This window comes from Grampus griseus (genome assembly GCF_964374135.1).
Source record: "Grampus griseus genome assembly, chromosome: 15".
NCBI lineage: Eukaryota > Metazoa > Chordata > Mammalia > Artiodactyla > Delphinidae > Grampus > Grampus griseus.
Window position 1 is genome coordinate 75,233,247 of NC_139009.1, and position 17,077 is coordinate 75,250,323.

Sequence of the window (17,077 nt, forward strand, 5' to 3'; positions counted from 1 at the left end):
ATTTTCTAATATAAGCGGTTTTCTTTTCTCTTTCATACTGGTTACTTTAGGGAACCAAGCAATTATTTTTGGAAGGTAGGGAAGAGATAAAAGGATCCTAGATGCTAGTTTTCATATTACTCTTTTTCAGAAGTCATAAACAGATTTTACCAGAACTTTCTTCCTGTCTAAATACGAAGCCTGAAATGCTGAGAGCACCAGATGTTGTCTGCAAAGTAGGGTTGCTCTCTTCAAAGTCCTCTCAGATTGGAACTGGAGACTTGAAAACCCTGAGTGAACCAAAGGGAAGCTATACCCAGCTGAAGACAAACACTGACCAGGAAAGCAGCTTGGAATCTTTTCCTCCATCATCGACTGACCTTCCTAGGGAGTGCTTACCTACAAAGCCTTCTTCTACGGCAGAACTGGAAATTGCCAGTACTCCTGAACTGCAGAAGCATCTCGAACATGGACCTTCCACATCTGATGTCCTTTCAAATAAGCCAGAAGAGAAAGCAGATGTCAATAGTAATAGTCCTAATTGTTGTGTAGAAAAAAAGGTAGAACCTTCAACTTTAGGTTGCCAGTCACAGAATTTAAAGGAGTCTTCAGCAAAAGTAGATACTGAAAGCTGTTGTACAAGAAGCAACAATAAAATCCAGAATGGTGAGTGTTTCTGCATATCTTTATTGGTAGAAGGTAAGAAATGGTTGTCAGTACGTACATATCTTCTTCTTACCTTATGAGAAAATGACTGTAGAAAAAGTTCATACAATCAAAAAAGTTCAAAGAAGAAAGTAAAATCCCTAAATCTTCTCAGAAGTGATTACTTTTAACATTTTGGTGGACTTAGTTCCATGTATATAGAAACACAGATAAACTATTACACAAATGGGTTCATACCAACAGTTTTACCCAGTGCATTAGTGTAGGTGCCTCTCAACATTTTAAAGTCTGCAAGGATTCCATTATATGCATTTACCGTATGACTTAGGTGGTTCCCAGTTTTTGGTTTAAGAAAATAATTTTGAAATAAAATCTAAAGTGATCTGATGATTGCTTCATCTTCAGCCTATTACTTATCTTTCTGTGACATCCAGGTTGGAGTGAAGGAAGTGATTGAAATTTTATGCTCACACGGGTAGTCCAGATTTGAAATTTTTTTAAAAAGGGAATTGCGGGCTTCCCTGGTGGCACAGTGGTTGAGAGTCCGCCTGCTGATGCAGGGGACACGGGTTCGTGCCCCGGTCCGGGAAGATCCCACATGCCGCGGAGCGGCTGGGCCCGTGAGCCATGGCCGCTGAGCCTGCGTTTCCGGAGCCTGTGCTCCGCAATGGGAGAGGCCACGACAGTGAGAGGCCCACGTACCACAAAAAAAAAAAAAAAAAAAGGGGAATTGCATCACCACCTCTAGAAAAGGGATTTTTAGTTAAAGAATTTAAGGACAGTGCTGAAACACCAGGCAGAGTCTCTTTGCTTAAGCGGAGGTCCGGCTGCACCCACAATTTAGAACTAAGTACTCTTCTTATAGAGAAAATGGCACATGTATTTCACACGACTTATGTTAAGTTTGAGGATGAATATCAGTGATGGTAGTTATCAGATGCTCTCTTACTAGAATTAATAGAACTAAATGGCTTCAGTGTGTCAGAAGGTTCAGGCCTATTACAGTTTTAAAATAGACTTGATAATTGTCAGCTGTGTGGGAAAATTAACTTGAAAAAAACTTAATAAAAACGCTATTCATTTGGGTAAGTAACAAATGAATAATCCACACTCTAGCTTTTCCTACAGGCCTCTGAAACTAGAGGTGGATTTGACTGGGGGTCTTTTTGAAGTAGAGTTGGAGGAATTGGAAAACAACTTTCCTTGCTGAGTAATACTTCTAACCCAGCTTGTTCATTCTTGAGGCTTAAGTTGATATAGCTGGTAATTTGCACAAAATTAATTGCATAAGGTTCTACTGTTCCTCAGGAGTTATGTAACTCCCCAAAGAAAGCGAATATTCATAACCATGTCCCTGTTCTATTTCTTTATTCTTTTTGAGTCATCAGCCCTCACATTCAGCTAGTTTTTAAGGCAAATTATTTTAATACGTGAAGAAACAAAGTTCTGGGCCGGTAAGCACATTATAGGTACAGAAGTGAGTTTCAGAGCCCAGCTTTGTCTTTTTTAATATGTTGTGCAGCTGTGCTCCAACTAAAACGATTTTAAGAGAAATGAAAAGCCACTCCACAGCCTGGTGCATGCTGTCTACTGGGACTTCTGGCTGAGGAGTAAGACAGTGTGATCAGAAGCCTGCCAGGATCTCTGTGCCGTTTCCACCAGTATTGCTTGTGGGTATGGAGAGACTCGACTGGAAACTGTTCCTCTGCCGTGTGTGTCCTTGCTTGCTTAGGAGTTAGAAAACAAAAACAAGCTGGAGTTGAACAGCTGCCCTCTTTCTGTTTAGTAGACGTGTGGCTCCTCAGAAGTTGGTGTTGCTTTTTTCCCTTGGCTCTGCTCTGAATTGAGTCCTTGATTGGGGATCAGCTGTTCCTCTCCTCACTGAAGAGCTAGATTTAGATAGTTCAACTTGCTTATTTCTAGGTATTGCCTCTTTTAAGCCCAGGCAGAACAGATAAGATAATCTCTGGACTCGGTCTGGGAAAACCTGGTCCACTCAAAGGATGATGTGTTTCCAATATCTGAGTAATTAAAATTCCATCCTGAACTACTGATTTCTTTATTTTCCCTCCTTTCTTGCTTTACCTTCTCTTTCACTAACTGAATGAGAATGTTTAAGGGCTCAAGGCCTGATGGCATCCATTTAGCATTTTACACTGTGCTCTAGTCATGCTTTAAAAGAGAGGTAAGATTAGAACACCTCTAAGGTAATTATTAAAGGTGCTTATATTATTTAAAGCCTTCTTTGGTTTGAGATCTTTCTTCTAGTTCTTTCAAGACTCCTTACCACCGTCTCCTACCCATCTCTTGACTGGGTCCCCAGAAGTTGTGTTTTTGTTTTTTGTTTGCCTAAGAATCAACTTTCCTCTTCTCAGCTCCCTTGGACCCCGAGAAAAGGTCTTTTCTGTCGGGTTTTTTTTTTTTTTAAACATCTTTATTGGGGTATAATTGCTTTACAATGGTGTGTTAGTTTCTGCTTTATAACAAAGTGAATCAGTTATACATATACATATGTTCCCATATCTCTTCCCTCTTGCGTCTCCCTCCCTCCCACCCTCCCTATCCCACCCATCCAGGCAGTCACAAAGCACCGAGCCGATATCCCTGTGCCATGCGGCTGCTTCCAACTAGCTATCTACCTTACGTTTGTTAGCGTATATATGTCCATGCCTGTCTCTCGCCCTGTCACAGCTCACCCTTCCCCTTCCCCATATCCTCAAGTCCGTTCTCCGGTAGGTCTGTGTCTTTATTCCTGTCTTACCCCTAGGTTCTTCATGACATTTTTTTTCTTAAATTCCATATATATGTGTTAGCATATGGTATTTGTCTTTCTCTTTCTGACTTCACTCTGTATGACAGACTCTAGGTCTATCCACCTCATTACAAATAGCTCAATTTCGTGTCTTTTTATGGCTGAGTAATATTCCATTGTATATATGTGCCACATCTTCTTTATCCATTCATCCGATGATGGGCAATTAGGTTGTTTCCATCTCCGGGCTTTTGTAAATAGAGCCGCAATGAACATTTTGGTACATGACTCTTTTTGAATTTTGGTTTTCTCAGGGTATATGCCCAGTAGTGGGATTGCTGGGTCATATGGTAGTTCTATTTGTAGTTTTCTAAGGAACCTCCATACTGTTCTCCATAGTGGCTGAACCAATTCACATTCCCACCAGCAGTGCAAGAGTGTTCCCTTTTCTTCACACACTCTCCAGCATTTATTGTTTCTAGATTTTTTGATGATGGCCATTCTGACTGGTGTGAGATGATATCTCATTGTAGTTTTGATTTGCATTTCTCTAATGATTAATGATGTTGAGCATTCTTTCATGTGTTTATTGGCAGTCTGTATATCTTCTTTGGAGAAATGTCTGTTTAGGTCTTCTGCCCATTTTTGGATTGGGTTGTTTGTTTTTTTGTTATTGAGCTGCATGAGCTGCTTGAAATTTTGGAGATTAATCCTTTGTCAGTTGCTTCATTTGCAAATATTTTCTCCCATTCTGAGGGTTGTCTTTTGGTCTTGTTTATGGTTTCCTTTGCTGTGCAAAAGCTTTTAAGTTTCATTAGGTCCCATTTGTTTATTTTTATTTCCATTTCTCTAGGAGGTAGGTCAAAAAGGATCTTGCTGTGATTTATGTCATAGAGTGTTCTGCCTATGTTTTCCTCTAAGAATTTGATAGTTTCTGGCCTTACATTTAGGTCTTTAATCCATTTTGAGCTTATTATTGTGTATGGTGTTAGGGAGTGTTCTAATTTCATTCTTTTACATGTAGCTGTCCAGTTTTCCCAGCACCACTTATTGAAGAGGCTGTCCCTTCTCTACTGTACATTCCTGCCTCCTTTATCAAAGATAAGGTGACCATATGTGTGTGGGTTTATCTCTGGGCTTTCTACCCTGTTCCATTGATCTATCTTTCTGTTTTTGTGCCAGTACCATACTGTCTTGATTACTGTATCTTTGTAGTATAGTCTGAAGTCAGGGAGCCTGATTCCTCCAGCTCCGTTTTTCGTTCTCAAGATTGCTTTGGCTATTCGGGGTCTTTTGTGTTTCCATACAAATTGTGAAATGTTTTGTTCTAGTTCTGTGAAAAATGCCAGTGGTAGTTTGATAGGGATTGCATTGAATCTATAGATTGCTTTGGATAGTAGAGTCATTTTCACAATGTTGATTCTTCCAATCCAAGAACATGGTATATCTCTCCATCTATTTGTATCATCTTTAATTTTTTTCATCAGTGTCTTATAATTTTCTGCATACAGGTCTTTTGTCTCCTTAGGTAGGTTTATTAGTAGATATTTTATTCTTTTTGTTGCAATGGTAAATGGGAGTGTTTTCTTGATTTCACTTTCAGATTTTTCATCCTTAGTGTATAGGAATGCAAGAGATTTCTGTGCATTAATTTTGTATCCTGCTACTTTACCAAATTCATTGATTAGCTCTAGTAGTTTTCTGGTGGCATCTTTAGGATTCTCTATGTATAGGATCATGTCATCTGCAAACAGTGACAGCTTTACTTCTTCTTTTCCGATTTGGATTCCTTTTATTTCCTCTTCTTCTCTGATTGCTGTGGCTAAAACTTCCAAAACTATGTTGAATAAGAGTGGTGAGAGTGGGCAACCTTATCTTGTTCCTGATCTTAGTGGAAATGCTTTCAGTTTTTCACCATTGAGGATGATGTTGGCTGTGGGCTTGTCATATATGGCCTTTACTATGTTGAGGAAAGTTCCCTCTATGCCTCCTTTCTGCAGGGTTTTTATCATAAATGGGTGTTGAATTTTGTCAAAAGCTTTCTCTGCATCTATTGAGATGATCATATGGTTTTTATCCTTCAATTTGTTAATATGGTTTATCACATTGATAGATTTGTGTATATTGAAGAATCCTTGCATTCCTGGAATAAACCCCACCTCATCATGGTGTATGATCCTTTTAATGTGCCGTTGGATTCTGTTTGCTAGTATTTTATTGAGGATTTTTGCATCTATGTTCATCAGTGATATTGGCCTGTAGTTTTCTTTCTTTGTGACATCCTTGTCTGGTTTTGGTATCAAGGTGATGGTGGCCTCGTAGAATGAATTTGGGAGTGTTCCTCCCTCTGCTATATTTTGGAAGAGTTTGAGAAGGATAGGTGTTAGCTCTTCTCTAAATGTTTGATAGAATTTGCCTGTGAAGCCATCTGGTCCTGGGCTTTTGCTTGTTGGAAGATTCTTAATCACAGTTTCAATTTCAGTGCTTGTGATTGGTCTGTTCATATTTTCTATTTCTTCCTGATTCAGTCTTGGCATGTTGTGCATTTCTAAGAATTTGTCCATTTCTTCCAGGTTGTCCATTTTATTGGCATAGAGTTGATTGTAGTAATCTCTCATGATCTTTTTTATTTCTGCAGTGTCAGTTGTTACTTCTCCTTTTTCATTTCTAATTCTATTGATGTGAGTCTTCTCCCTTTTTTTCTTGATGAGTCTGGCTAATGGTTTATCTATTTTGTTTATCTTCTCAAAGAACCAGATTTTAGTTTTATTGATCTTTGCTATTGTTTCCTTCATTTCTTTTTCATTTATTTCTGATCTGATTTTTATGATTTCTTTCCTTCTGCTAACTTTGGGGGTTTTTTGTTCTTCTTTCTCTAATTGCTTTAGGTGCGAGGTTAGGTTGTTTATTCGAGATGTTTCCTGCTTCTTCAGGTGGGCTTGTATTGCTATAAACTTCCCTCTTAGAACTGCTTTTGCTGCATCCCATAGGTTTTGGGTCGTTGTGTCTCCATTGTCATTTGTTTCTAGGTATTTTTTTATTTCCTCTTTGATTTCTTCAGTGATCACTTCGTTATTAAGTAGTGTATTGTTTAGCCTCCATGTGTTTGTATTTTTTACAGATCTTTTCCTGTAATTGATATCTAGTCTCATGGTGTTGTGGTCGGAAAAGATACTTGATACGATTTCAATTTTCTTAAATTTACCAAGGCTTGATTTGTGACCCAAGATATGATCTGTCCTGGAGAATGTTCCATGAGCACTTGAGAAAAATGTGTATTCTGTTGTTTTTGGATGGAGTGTCCTGTAAATATCAATTAAGTCCATCTTGTTTAATGTATCATTTAAAGCTTGTGTTTCCTTATTTATTTTCATTTTGGATGATCTGTCCATTGGTGAAAGTGGGGTGTTAAAGTCCCCTACTATGAATGTGTTACTGTTGATTTCCCCTTTTATGGCTGTTAGTATTTGCCTTATGTATTGAGGTGCTCCTATGTTGGGTGCATACATACTTACAATTGTTATATCTTCTTCTTGGATCGATCCCTTGATCATTATGTAGTGTCCTTCTTTGTCTCATCTAATAGTCTATTTGAAAGTCTATTCTGTCTGATATGAGAATTGCTACTCCAGCTTTCTTTTGGTTTCCATTTGCATGGAATATCTTTTTCCATCCCCTTACTTTCAGTCTGTATGTGTCTCTAGGTCTGAAGTGGGTCTCTTGTAGACAGCATATATAAGGGTCTTGTTTTTGTATCCATTCAGCCAATCTGTGTCTTTTGGTGGGAGCATTTAGTCCATTTACATTTAAGGTAATTATTGATATGTTCCTATTCCCATTTTCTAAATTGTTTTGGGTTCATTATTATAGGTCTTTTCCTTCTCTTGTGTTTCTTGCCTAGAGAAGTTCCTTTAGCATTTGTTGTAAAGCTGGTTTGGTGGTGCTGAACTCTCTCAGCTTTTTCTTGTCTGTAAAGGTTTTAATTTCTCCATCAAATCTGAATGAGATCCTTGCTGGGTAGAGTAATCTTGGTTGCAGGTTTTTCTCCATCATCACTTTCAGTATGTCCTGCCACTCCCTTCTGGCTTTCAGAGTTTCTGCTGAGAGATCAACTGTTAACCTTATGGGGATTCCCTTGTGTGTTGTTTTTCGCTTGCTGCTTTTAATATGCTTTCTTTGTACATAATTATTGACAGTTTGATTAATATGTGTCTTGGCGTATTTCTCCTTGGATTTATCCTGTGTGGGACTCTCTGTGCTTCCTGGTCTTGATTAACTATTTCCTTTCCCATATTAGGGAAGTTTTCAACTATAATCTCTGCAAATATTTTCTCAGTCCCTTTCTTTTTCTCTTCTTCTTCTGGAACCCCTATAATTCAAATGTTGGTGCGTTTAATGTTGTCCCAGAGGTCTCTGAGACTGTCCTCAGTTCTTTTCATTCTTTTTTCTCTATTCTGCTCTGCAGTAGTTATTTCCACTATTTTATCTTCCAGGTCACTTATCCGTTCTTCTGCCTCAGTTATTCTGCTATTGATCTCATCTAGAGTCTTTTTCATTTCATTTATTGTGTTGTTCTTCATTGTTTGTTTCATCTTTAGTTCTTCTAGGTCCTTGTTAAATGTTTCTTGCATTTTGTCCATTCTATTTCCAAGATTTTGGATCATCTTTACTATCATTATTCTGAATTCTTTTTCAGGTAGACTGCCTATTTCCTCTTCATTTGTTAGGTCTGGTGCATTTTTATCTTGCTCCTTCATCTGCTGTGTGTTTTTCTGTCTTCTCATTTTGCTTATCTTACTGTGTTTGGGGTCTCCTTTTTGCAGGCTGCAGGTTCGTAGTTCCTGTTGTTTTTGATGTCTGTCCCCAGTGGCTAAGGTTGGTTCATTGGGTTGTGTAGGCTTCCTGGTGGAGGGGACTAGTGCCTGTGTTGTGGTGGATGAGGCTGGATCTTGTCTCTCTAGTGGGCAGGTCCACGTCTGGTGGTGTGTTTTGGGGTGTCTGTGGACTTATTATGGTTTTAGGCAGCCTCTCTGCTAATGGGTGGGGTTGTGTTCCTGTTTTGCTAGCTGTTTGGCATAGGTTGTCCAGCACTGTAGCTTGCTGGTCGTTGAGTGAAGCTGGGTGCTGGTGTTGAGATGGAGATCTCTGGGAGAGTTTTGCCGTTTGATATTATTGGAGCTGGGAGGTCTCTTGTTGACCAGTGTCCTGAAGTTGGCTCTCCCACCTCAGAGGCACAGCACTGACTCCTGGCTGCAGCACTAAGAGCCTTTCATCCACACGGCTCAGAATAAAAGGGAGAAAAAGTAGAGAGAAAGAATTAGTAGAAGTAGGAAGAAAGAAAGAAAGAAAGAAGGGAAGGAAGGAAGGAAGAAAGAAGGAAAGAAGGAAAGAAAGGAGGGAGGGATGGAGGGAGGAAGGAAGGAAGGAGGGAAGGAAGGAAGGAAAAAAAGATACAGTAAAATAAAGTATAATAAAGTTATTAAATTAAAAAATAATTATTTAGAAAAAAAGGGGGGATGGATAGAACCTTAGGACAAATGGTAGAAGCAAAGGTATACAGACAAAATCTTACACAGAAGCATACACATACACCCTCACAAAAAGAGGTAAAGGGGAAAAAATCATAAATCTTTCTCTCAAGGTCCACCTCCTCAATTTGGGATGATTCGTTGTCTAAAGGAGGGAAGGAAGGAAGAAGGAAGGAAGGAAGGAAGGAAGAGTATAATAAAGTTATTAAAATTAATTATTAAGAAAAAATTAAAAAAACAAAAAACGGATGGATAGAACCCTAGGACAAATGGTGGAAGCAAAGCTATACAGACAAAATCTCACACAGAAGCATACACATACACACTCAGAAAAAGAAGAAAAGGAGAAAAAATAGATCTTACTCTCGAAGTCCACCTCCTCAATTTGGGATGACTCGTTGTCTATTCATGCATTCCACAGATGCAGGGTACATCAAGTTGATTGTGGAGCTTTAATCCGCTGCTTCTGAGGCTGCTGGGAGGGATTTCCCTTTCTCTCTTGGTTCTCACAGCTCACAGGGACTCAGCTTTGGATTTGGCCCCGCCTCTGCGTGTAGGTCGCTGGAGGGCGTCTGTTTTTTGCTCAGACAGGACGGGGTTAAAGGAGCCGCTGATTGGGGGGCTAGGCTCACTCAGGCCGGGGGAGAGGGAAGGGCACGGCGTGCGGGGCGGGCCTGCGGCGGCAGAGACCAGCGTGACGTTGCACCAGCCTGAGGCCCGCCGTGCGTTCTCCCGGGAAAGTTGTCCCTGGATCCCGGGAACCTGGCAGTGGCGGGCTGCACAGGCTCCCCGGAAGAGGGGTGTGGATAGGGACCTGTGCTCGCACACAGACCCCTTGGTGGCGGCAGCAGCAGCCTTAGCGTCTCATGGCCGTCTCTGGGGTCCGCGCTTTTAGCCGCGTCTCCCGCCCGTCTCTGGGGTCAGTGCTTTTAGCCGCGTCTCCCGCCCGTCTCTGGGGTCCACGCTTTTAGCCACGGCTCGCGCCCGTCTCTGGAGCTCCTTTAAGCAGCGCTCTTAAACCCCTCTCCTCGGGCACCAGGAAGCAAAGAGGGAAGAAAAAGTCTCTTGCCTCTTCGGCAGGTGCAGACTTTTCCCCGGACGCCCTCCCGGCTAGCCGTGGTGCACTAACCCCTTCAGGCTGTGTTCACGCCGCCAACCCCAGTCCTCTCCCTGCGCTCGGACCAAAGCCCAAGCCTCATCTCGCAGCCCCGCCCGCCCCGGCGGGTGAGCAGACAAGCGTCTCGGGCTGGTGAGTGCCGGTCGGCACCGATCCTCTGTGCGGGAATCTCCCCGCTTTGCCCTCCGCACCCCTGTTGCTGTGCACTCCTCCGCGGCTTCGAAGCTCCCCTCTCCGCCTCCCGCAGTCTCTGCCCGCGAAGGGGCTTCCTAGTGTGTAGAAACCTTTCCTCCATCACAGCTCCCTCCCACTGGTGCAGGTGCCGTCCCTATTCTTTTGTCTCTGTTTTTTCTTTTTTTCTTTTGCCCTACCCAGGTACGTGGGGAGTTTGTTGCCTTTTGGGAGGTCTGAGGTCTTCTGCCAGCGTTCAGTAGGTGTTCTGTAGGTTCTGTAGGAGTTGCTCCACGGGTAGATGTATTTCTGGTGTATTTGTGGGGAGGAAGGTGATCTCCGTCTCTTACTCTTCCGCCATCTTCCCCTCCGCCGCCTTCTGTCGGTTTTATATGAAATACAGTCCCTCAGTATCTGAGAGGGATCAGTTCCAGTACCCCCTGTGGATACCCAAAATGCACTAGTCCCCTACAGTTAGCCTTCCCATTCCCATCTGCAGGTTTTGCATCTGCAGATTCAGCCGACCACAGGTCGTGTAGTATTTTCAATCCATGGTTGGTTGAACCCACGGATGTAGAGGGCCCACTGTATACCTTAAGGCTCTTGACATAGAAATGGATTCCTTTCTATGTTATTTGGTCTGACACAGTGGTTGCTCTTTAATGTTACATCTCTATTTTCGTCTCCCTTTTTCTTAAAAACCATCTTAACTTTTCCTTTCAAGTTCACCTGCCCATTACAAGTTAAAACTTAAAACATGCATTTACTTAGAATCAAAATCCTCTCTTTAGCCAATGCTCTTAATCTTGAATGGAACATATGTGTGAAGGAAATAGAAGATACGTCAAGGGTCAAGTGGCATCTCCTAGAAGCATTTAGAGGATCACTCTTATAGGCCAGGGGGCCTGTGACGTTTGGAATGGTTAGCTTTTGCAGAATGCTTTGGAAAACACATCTCAAACCATTCTGAGTGTGAAAACTGACACAGTTGACTCCCGCACGGTCCTCTGTTGAAGCGTTCTTCTTATCTAGGGTTGTGAATAGAGGTGTGCACTAACTTGGAATTGTGGGTCTGGGGTTTTAAGTTGTCAAATGGACTCACCAAATGAGATGTATTTTATAAAGAGAATAAAACTTCCAATTGTTCTGATAGTTGTCTTCTATTAAGCCATTTTTAGAAATTACTACAGTTGAACCAGTAATTGAGAAGAGGAGTTCTCCCTTTGGGAAAACTGACCTTTTGAATAGAATTCAGTCAAATATTGATGTGACTTTTTAAATCTGAGGTCCCATTTTCCTTCATCTTTTTTTCTAGCCCCATCCCGGAAGTCGGTTTTGACAGACCCAGCCAAACTCAAGAAGCTGCAGCAGAGCGGTGAGGCCTTTGTGCAGGACGACTCTTGCGTGAACATCGTCGCGCAGCTGCCCAAGTGCCGGGAGTGTCGCTTGGACAGCCTCCGAAAGGATAAGGAGCAGCAGAAAGACTCGCCTGTGTTTTGCCGCTTCTTTCACTTCAGGAGGTGAGCCATTTGGGGAAAAGCTGAGATACCCTGGGCCCTAGAGTGTACTTTTCTCCCTCTTCTCCTAGCAACAGTAAGTCTAAAACTGAAAAGAGTACAGATTACACTTTTTAATCTGTGGATTTAGGAATCTAGATCTTATTACACATTCTTTCCTTCTCATTCTCCTTTTCAGGTTTTTTTTTTTTAAATCAAAGAAGCTTAAAAATATAAACTTCCATTTTTTTTTTAACATCTTTTTTGGAGTATAATTGCTTTACAGTGTTGTGTTAGTTTCTGCTGTATAACAGAGTGAATCAGCTATATGCATACGTATATCCCCATATCGCCTCCCGCTTGTCTCTCCCTCCTACCCTTCTTATCCCACCCATCTAGATGGTCGCAAAGTACCGAGCTGATCTCCCTGTGCTATGCGGCTGCTTCCCACTAGCTATCTATTTTACTTCTGGTAGTGTATATTTGTCAATGCTACTCTCTCACTTCGTCCCAGCTTACCCTTCCCCCTCCCCGTGTCCTCAAGTCCATTCTCTACATCTGTATCTTTATTCCTGTCCTGACCTTAGGTTCATCAGAACCATATTTTTTTTTGAGATTCCATATATATGTGTTAGCATACGGTATTTGTTTTTCTCTTTCTGACTGCACTCTGTATGACAGACTGTACGTCCATCCACCTCATTACAAATAACTCAGTTTCGTTTCTTTTTATGGCTGAGTAATATTCCATTGTGTATACGTGCCACATCTTCTTTATCCATTCATCTGTCAGTGGACACTTAGGTTGCGTCCATGTCCTGGCTGTTGTAAATAGTGCTGCAATGAATATTGTGGTACATGACTCTTTTTGAATTATGGTTTTCTCAGGGTATGTGCCCAGTAGTGGGATTGCTGGGTCGTATGGTAGTTCTATTTTTAGTTTTTTAAGGAACCTCCATACTGTTCTCCATAGTGGCTGTATCAATTTACATTCCCACCAACAGTGCAAGAGGGTTCCCTTTTCTCCACACCCTCTCCAGCATTTATCCTTTGTAGATTTTTTGATAATGGCCATTCTGACCGGTGTGAGGTGATATCTCATTGTAGTTTTGATTTGCATTTGTCTAATGATTAATGATGTTGAGCATTCTTTCATGTGTTTGTTGGCAATCTGTATATCTTCTTTGGAGAAATGTCTGTTTAGGTCTTCTGCCCATTTTTGGATTGGGTTGTTTGTTTTTTTGATATTGAGCTGCATGAGCTGCTTATATACTTTGGAGATTAATCCTGTGCCAGTTGCTTCGTTGGCAAATATTTTCTCCCATTCTGAGGGTTGTCTTTTCGTCTTGTTTATGGTTTCCTATGCTGTGCAAAAGCTTTGAAGTTTCATTAGGTCCCATTTGTTTATTTTTGTTTTTATTTCCATTTCTCTAGGAGGTAGGTCAAAAAGGATCTTGCTGTGATTTATGTCATAGAGTGTTCTGCCTGTGTTTTCTTCTAAGAGTTTTATAGTGGCCTTACATTTAGGTCTTTAATCCATTTTGAGTTTATCTTTGTGTATGGTGTTAGGGAGTGTTCTAATTTCATTCTTTTACATGTAGCTGTCCAGTTTTCCCAGCACCACTTACTGAAGAGGCTGTTTTTTCTCCATTGTATATTCTTGCCTCTTTTATCAAAGATAAGGTGACCATATGTGCATGGGTTTACTCTGGGCTTCCTAGCCTTTTCCATTGATCTATCTTTCTGTTTTTGTGCCAGTACCATACTGTCTTGATTACTGTAGCTCTGTAGTATAGTCTGAAGTCTGGCAGCCTGATTCCTCCAGCTCCGTTTTTCTTTCTCAAGATTGCTTTGGCTCTTCGGGGTCTTTTGTGTTTCCATACAAGTTGTGCAATTTTTAAAATTATTATTATTGTTTTTTGCGGTACGCAGGCCTCTCACTGCTGTGGCCTCTCCCATTGCGGAGCACAGGCTCCGGACACACAGGCTCAGTGGCCATGGCGCATGGGCCCAGCCGCTCCGCGGCATGTGGGATCTTCCCGACCGGGGCACCAAACCTGTAACCTCTGCATCGGCAGGCGGACTCTCAACCACTGCGCCACCAGGGAATCCCCAAGTTGTGCAATTTTTGGTTCTAGTACTGTGAAAAATACCATTGGTAATTTGATAGGGATTGCATTGAATCTGTAGATTGCTTTGGGTAGTAGAGTCATTTTCACAGTGTTGATCCTTCCAATCCAAGAACATAGTATATGTCTCCATCTGTTTGTATCATCTTGAATTTCTTTCATCAGTGTCTTATAGTTTTCTGCATACAGGTCTTTTGTCTTCTTAGGTAGGTTTATTCCTAAGTATTTTATTCTTTTCGTTGTAATGGTAAATGGGAGTGTTTCCCTAATTTCTCTTTCAGATTTTTCATCATTAGTGTATAGGAATGCAAGAGATTGCTGTGTGTTAATTTTGTATCCTGCTACTTTACCACATTCATTGATTAGCTCTAGTAGTTTTCTGGTAGCATCTTTAGGATTCTCTATGCATAGTATCATGTCATCTGCAAAAAGTGACAGTTTTACTTCCTTTCTGATTTGGATTCCTTTTATTTCTTTTTCTTCTCTGATTACTGTGGCCAAAACGTCCAAAACTATGTTGAATAAGAGTGGTGAGAATGGGCAACCTTGTCTTGTTGCCCTGAGAAATGGTTTCAGTTTTTCATCATTTAGAACGATGTTGGCTGTGGGTTTGTTATATATGGGCTTTATTATGTTGAGGTAGGTTCCCTCTATGCCCACTTTCTGGAGAGTTTTTATCATAAATGGGTATTGAATTTTGTCAAAAGCTTTTTCTGCATCTCTTGAGATGATCATATGGTTTTTATCCTTCAATTTGTTAATATGGTGTATCACATGGATTGATTTGCGTGTATTGAAGAATCCTTGTATTCCTGGGATAAATTCCACTTGATCACGGTGTATAATCCTTTTAATGTGCTGTTGGATTCTGTTTGCTAGTATTTTGTTGAGGATTTTTGCATCTGTGTTCATCAGAGATACTGGCCTGAAGTTTTCTTTTTTTGTGACGTCTTTGTCTGGTTTTGGTATCAGGGTGACGGTGGCCTCGTAGAATGAGTTTGTGAGTGTTCCTCCCTCTGCTATATTTTGGAAGAGTTTGAGAAGGATAGGTGTTAGCTCTTCTCTAAATGTTTGATAGAATTCACCTGTTAAGCCATCTGATCCTGGGCTTTTGTTTGTTGGAAGATTTTTAATCACAGTTTCAATTTCAGTGCTTGTGATTGGTCTGTTGATATTTTCTGTTTCTTTCTGGTTCAGTCTTGAAAGGTTGTGCTTTTCTAAGAAATTGTCTATTTCTTCCAGGTGGTCCATTTTATTGGCTTGTAGTAATCTCTCATGATCCTTTGTATTTCTGCAGTGTCAGTTGTTACTCCTCCTTTTTCATTTCTAATTCTGTTGATTTGAGTCTTCTCCCTTTTTTTCTTGATGCGTCTGGCTAATGGTTTATCAATTTTGTGTATCTTCTCAAGGAGCCAGCTTTTAGTTTTATTGAGCTTTGCTGTCCTTTCCTTCATTTCTTTTCATTTATTTCTGATCTGATCTTTATGATATTTTTCCTTCTGCTAACTTTGGGGGTTTTTTGTTCTTCCTTTAATTGCTTTAGGTGTAAGGTTAGGTTGTTTGAGATTTTTGTTGAGGTAGGATTGTATTGCTATAAACTTCCCTCTTAGAACTGCTTTTGCTGCATCCCATAGGTTTTGGGTTGTCCTGTTTTCATTGTCATTTGTTTCTAGCTATTTTTTGATTTCCTCAGTGATCTCTCAGTTATTTAGTAGCGTATTGTTTAGCCTCCATGTGTTTGTATTTTTTATGGGTTTTTTCCTGTAATTGATATCTATATCTAGACTCCTAGTGTTGTGGTCGGAAAAGATACTTGATACGATTTTAATTTTCTTAAATTTACCAAGGCTTGATTTGTGGCCCAAGATATGATCTATCCTGGAGAATGTTCCATGAGCACTTGAGAAGAAAGTGTATTCTGTTGTTTTTGGATAGAATGTCCTATAAATATCAATTAAGTCCATCTTGTTTAATGTGTCATTTAAATTTTGTGTTTCCTTATTTATTTTCATTTTGGATCATCTGTCCATTGGTGAAAGTAGGATGTTCAAGTCCCCTACTATTACTGTGTTACTGTCGATTTCCCCTTTTATGGCTGTTAGCATTTGCCTTATGTATTGAGGTACTCCTGTGTTGGGTGCATAAATATTTATAATTGTTATGTCTTCTTCTTGGATTGATTCCTTGATCATTATGTAGTGTCCTTCTTTATCTTTTGTAATAGTCTTTATTTTAAAGTCTATTTTGTCTGATATGAGAATTGGTACTCCAGCTTTCTTTTGATTTCCCTTTGCATGGAATATCTCTTTCCATCCCCTCACTTTCAGTCTGTATGTGTCCCTAGATCTGAAGTGAGACTTTGTAGACAGCATATGTACGGGTCTTGTTTTTGTATCCATTCATCTGGTCTGTCTTTTGGTTGGAGTATTTAATTCATTTACATTTAAGGCAATTATTGATATGTATGTTTCTGTTACCATTTTCTTAATTGTTTTGGATTTGTTTTTGTAAGTCTTTTCCTTCCTTGTGTTTCCTGCCTAGAGAAGTTCTTTAGCATTTGTTGTAAAGCTGGTTTGGTAACGCTGAATTCTCTTAACTTTTGCTTATCTGTAAGGGTTTTAATTTCTCCATCGAATCTGAATGAGATCCTTGCTGGGTAGAGTAATCTTGGTTGTAAGTTTTTCCCTTTCATCACTTTAAATATGTCCTGCCACTCTCTTCTGGCTTGCAGAGTTTCTGCTGAAAAATCAGCTGTTAACCTTATGGGGATTCCTATGTATGTTATTTGTTGCTTTTCCCTTGCTGCTTTTAATATTTTTCTTTGTATTTAATTTTTGATAGTTTGATTAATATGTGTCTCAGCGTGTTTCTCTTTGGATTTATCCTGTGTCATACTCTCGGTGCTTCCCGGACTTGATTGACTATTTCCTTTCCCATGTTAGGGAAGTTTTTGACTGTCATGTCTTCAGATATTTTCTCAGACCCTTTCTTTTTCTCTTCCTCTGGGACCCCTGTAATTCGAATGTTGGTGCATTTAATGGTGTCCCCGAGGTCTCCGAGACTGTCCTCAATTCTCTTCATTCTTTTTTCTTTTTTCTGCTCCCTGGCAGTTATTCCTACCATTTTACCTTCCAGCTCACTTATCCGTTCTTCTGCCTCAGTTATTCTGCTATTGATTCCTTCTAGAGTATTTCTAATTTCAGTAATTGTGTTGTTCATCACTGTTTGTTTGCTTTTTA

General features: G+C 40.4%; 1 protein-coding gene across 2 annotated transcripts in view; it reads left to right on the forward strand.

Moving 5' to 3' along the window:
- KDM3A (lysine demethylase 3A) overlaps positions 1-17,077 on the forward strand; it is a 65,564-nt gene that overhangs the window by 22,527 nt on the left and 25,960 nt on the right. For both annotated transcript variants that reach the window (XR_014297776.1, XM_082671850.1), the window contains exons 10-11: positions 131-645; positions 11,529-11,733. Coding sequence is in view for 1 of the 2 variants with exons in the window: in XM_082671850.1 (XP_082527976.1) it covers positions 131-645; positions 11,529-11,733 (720 nt within the window). In the remaining variant the exon portion in view is untranslated. The remainder of the gene's footprint in view (positions 1-130; positions 646-11,528; positions 11,734-17,077) is intronic.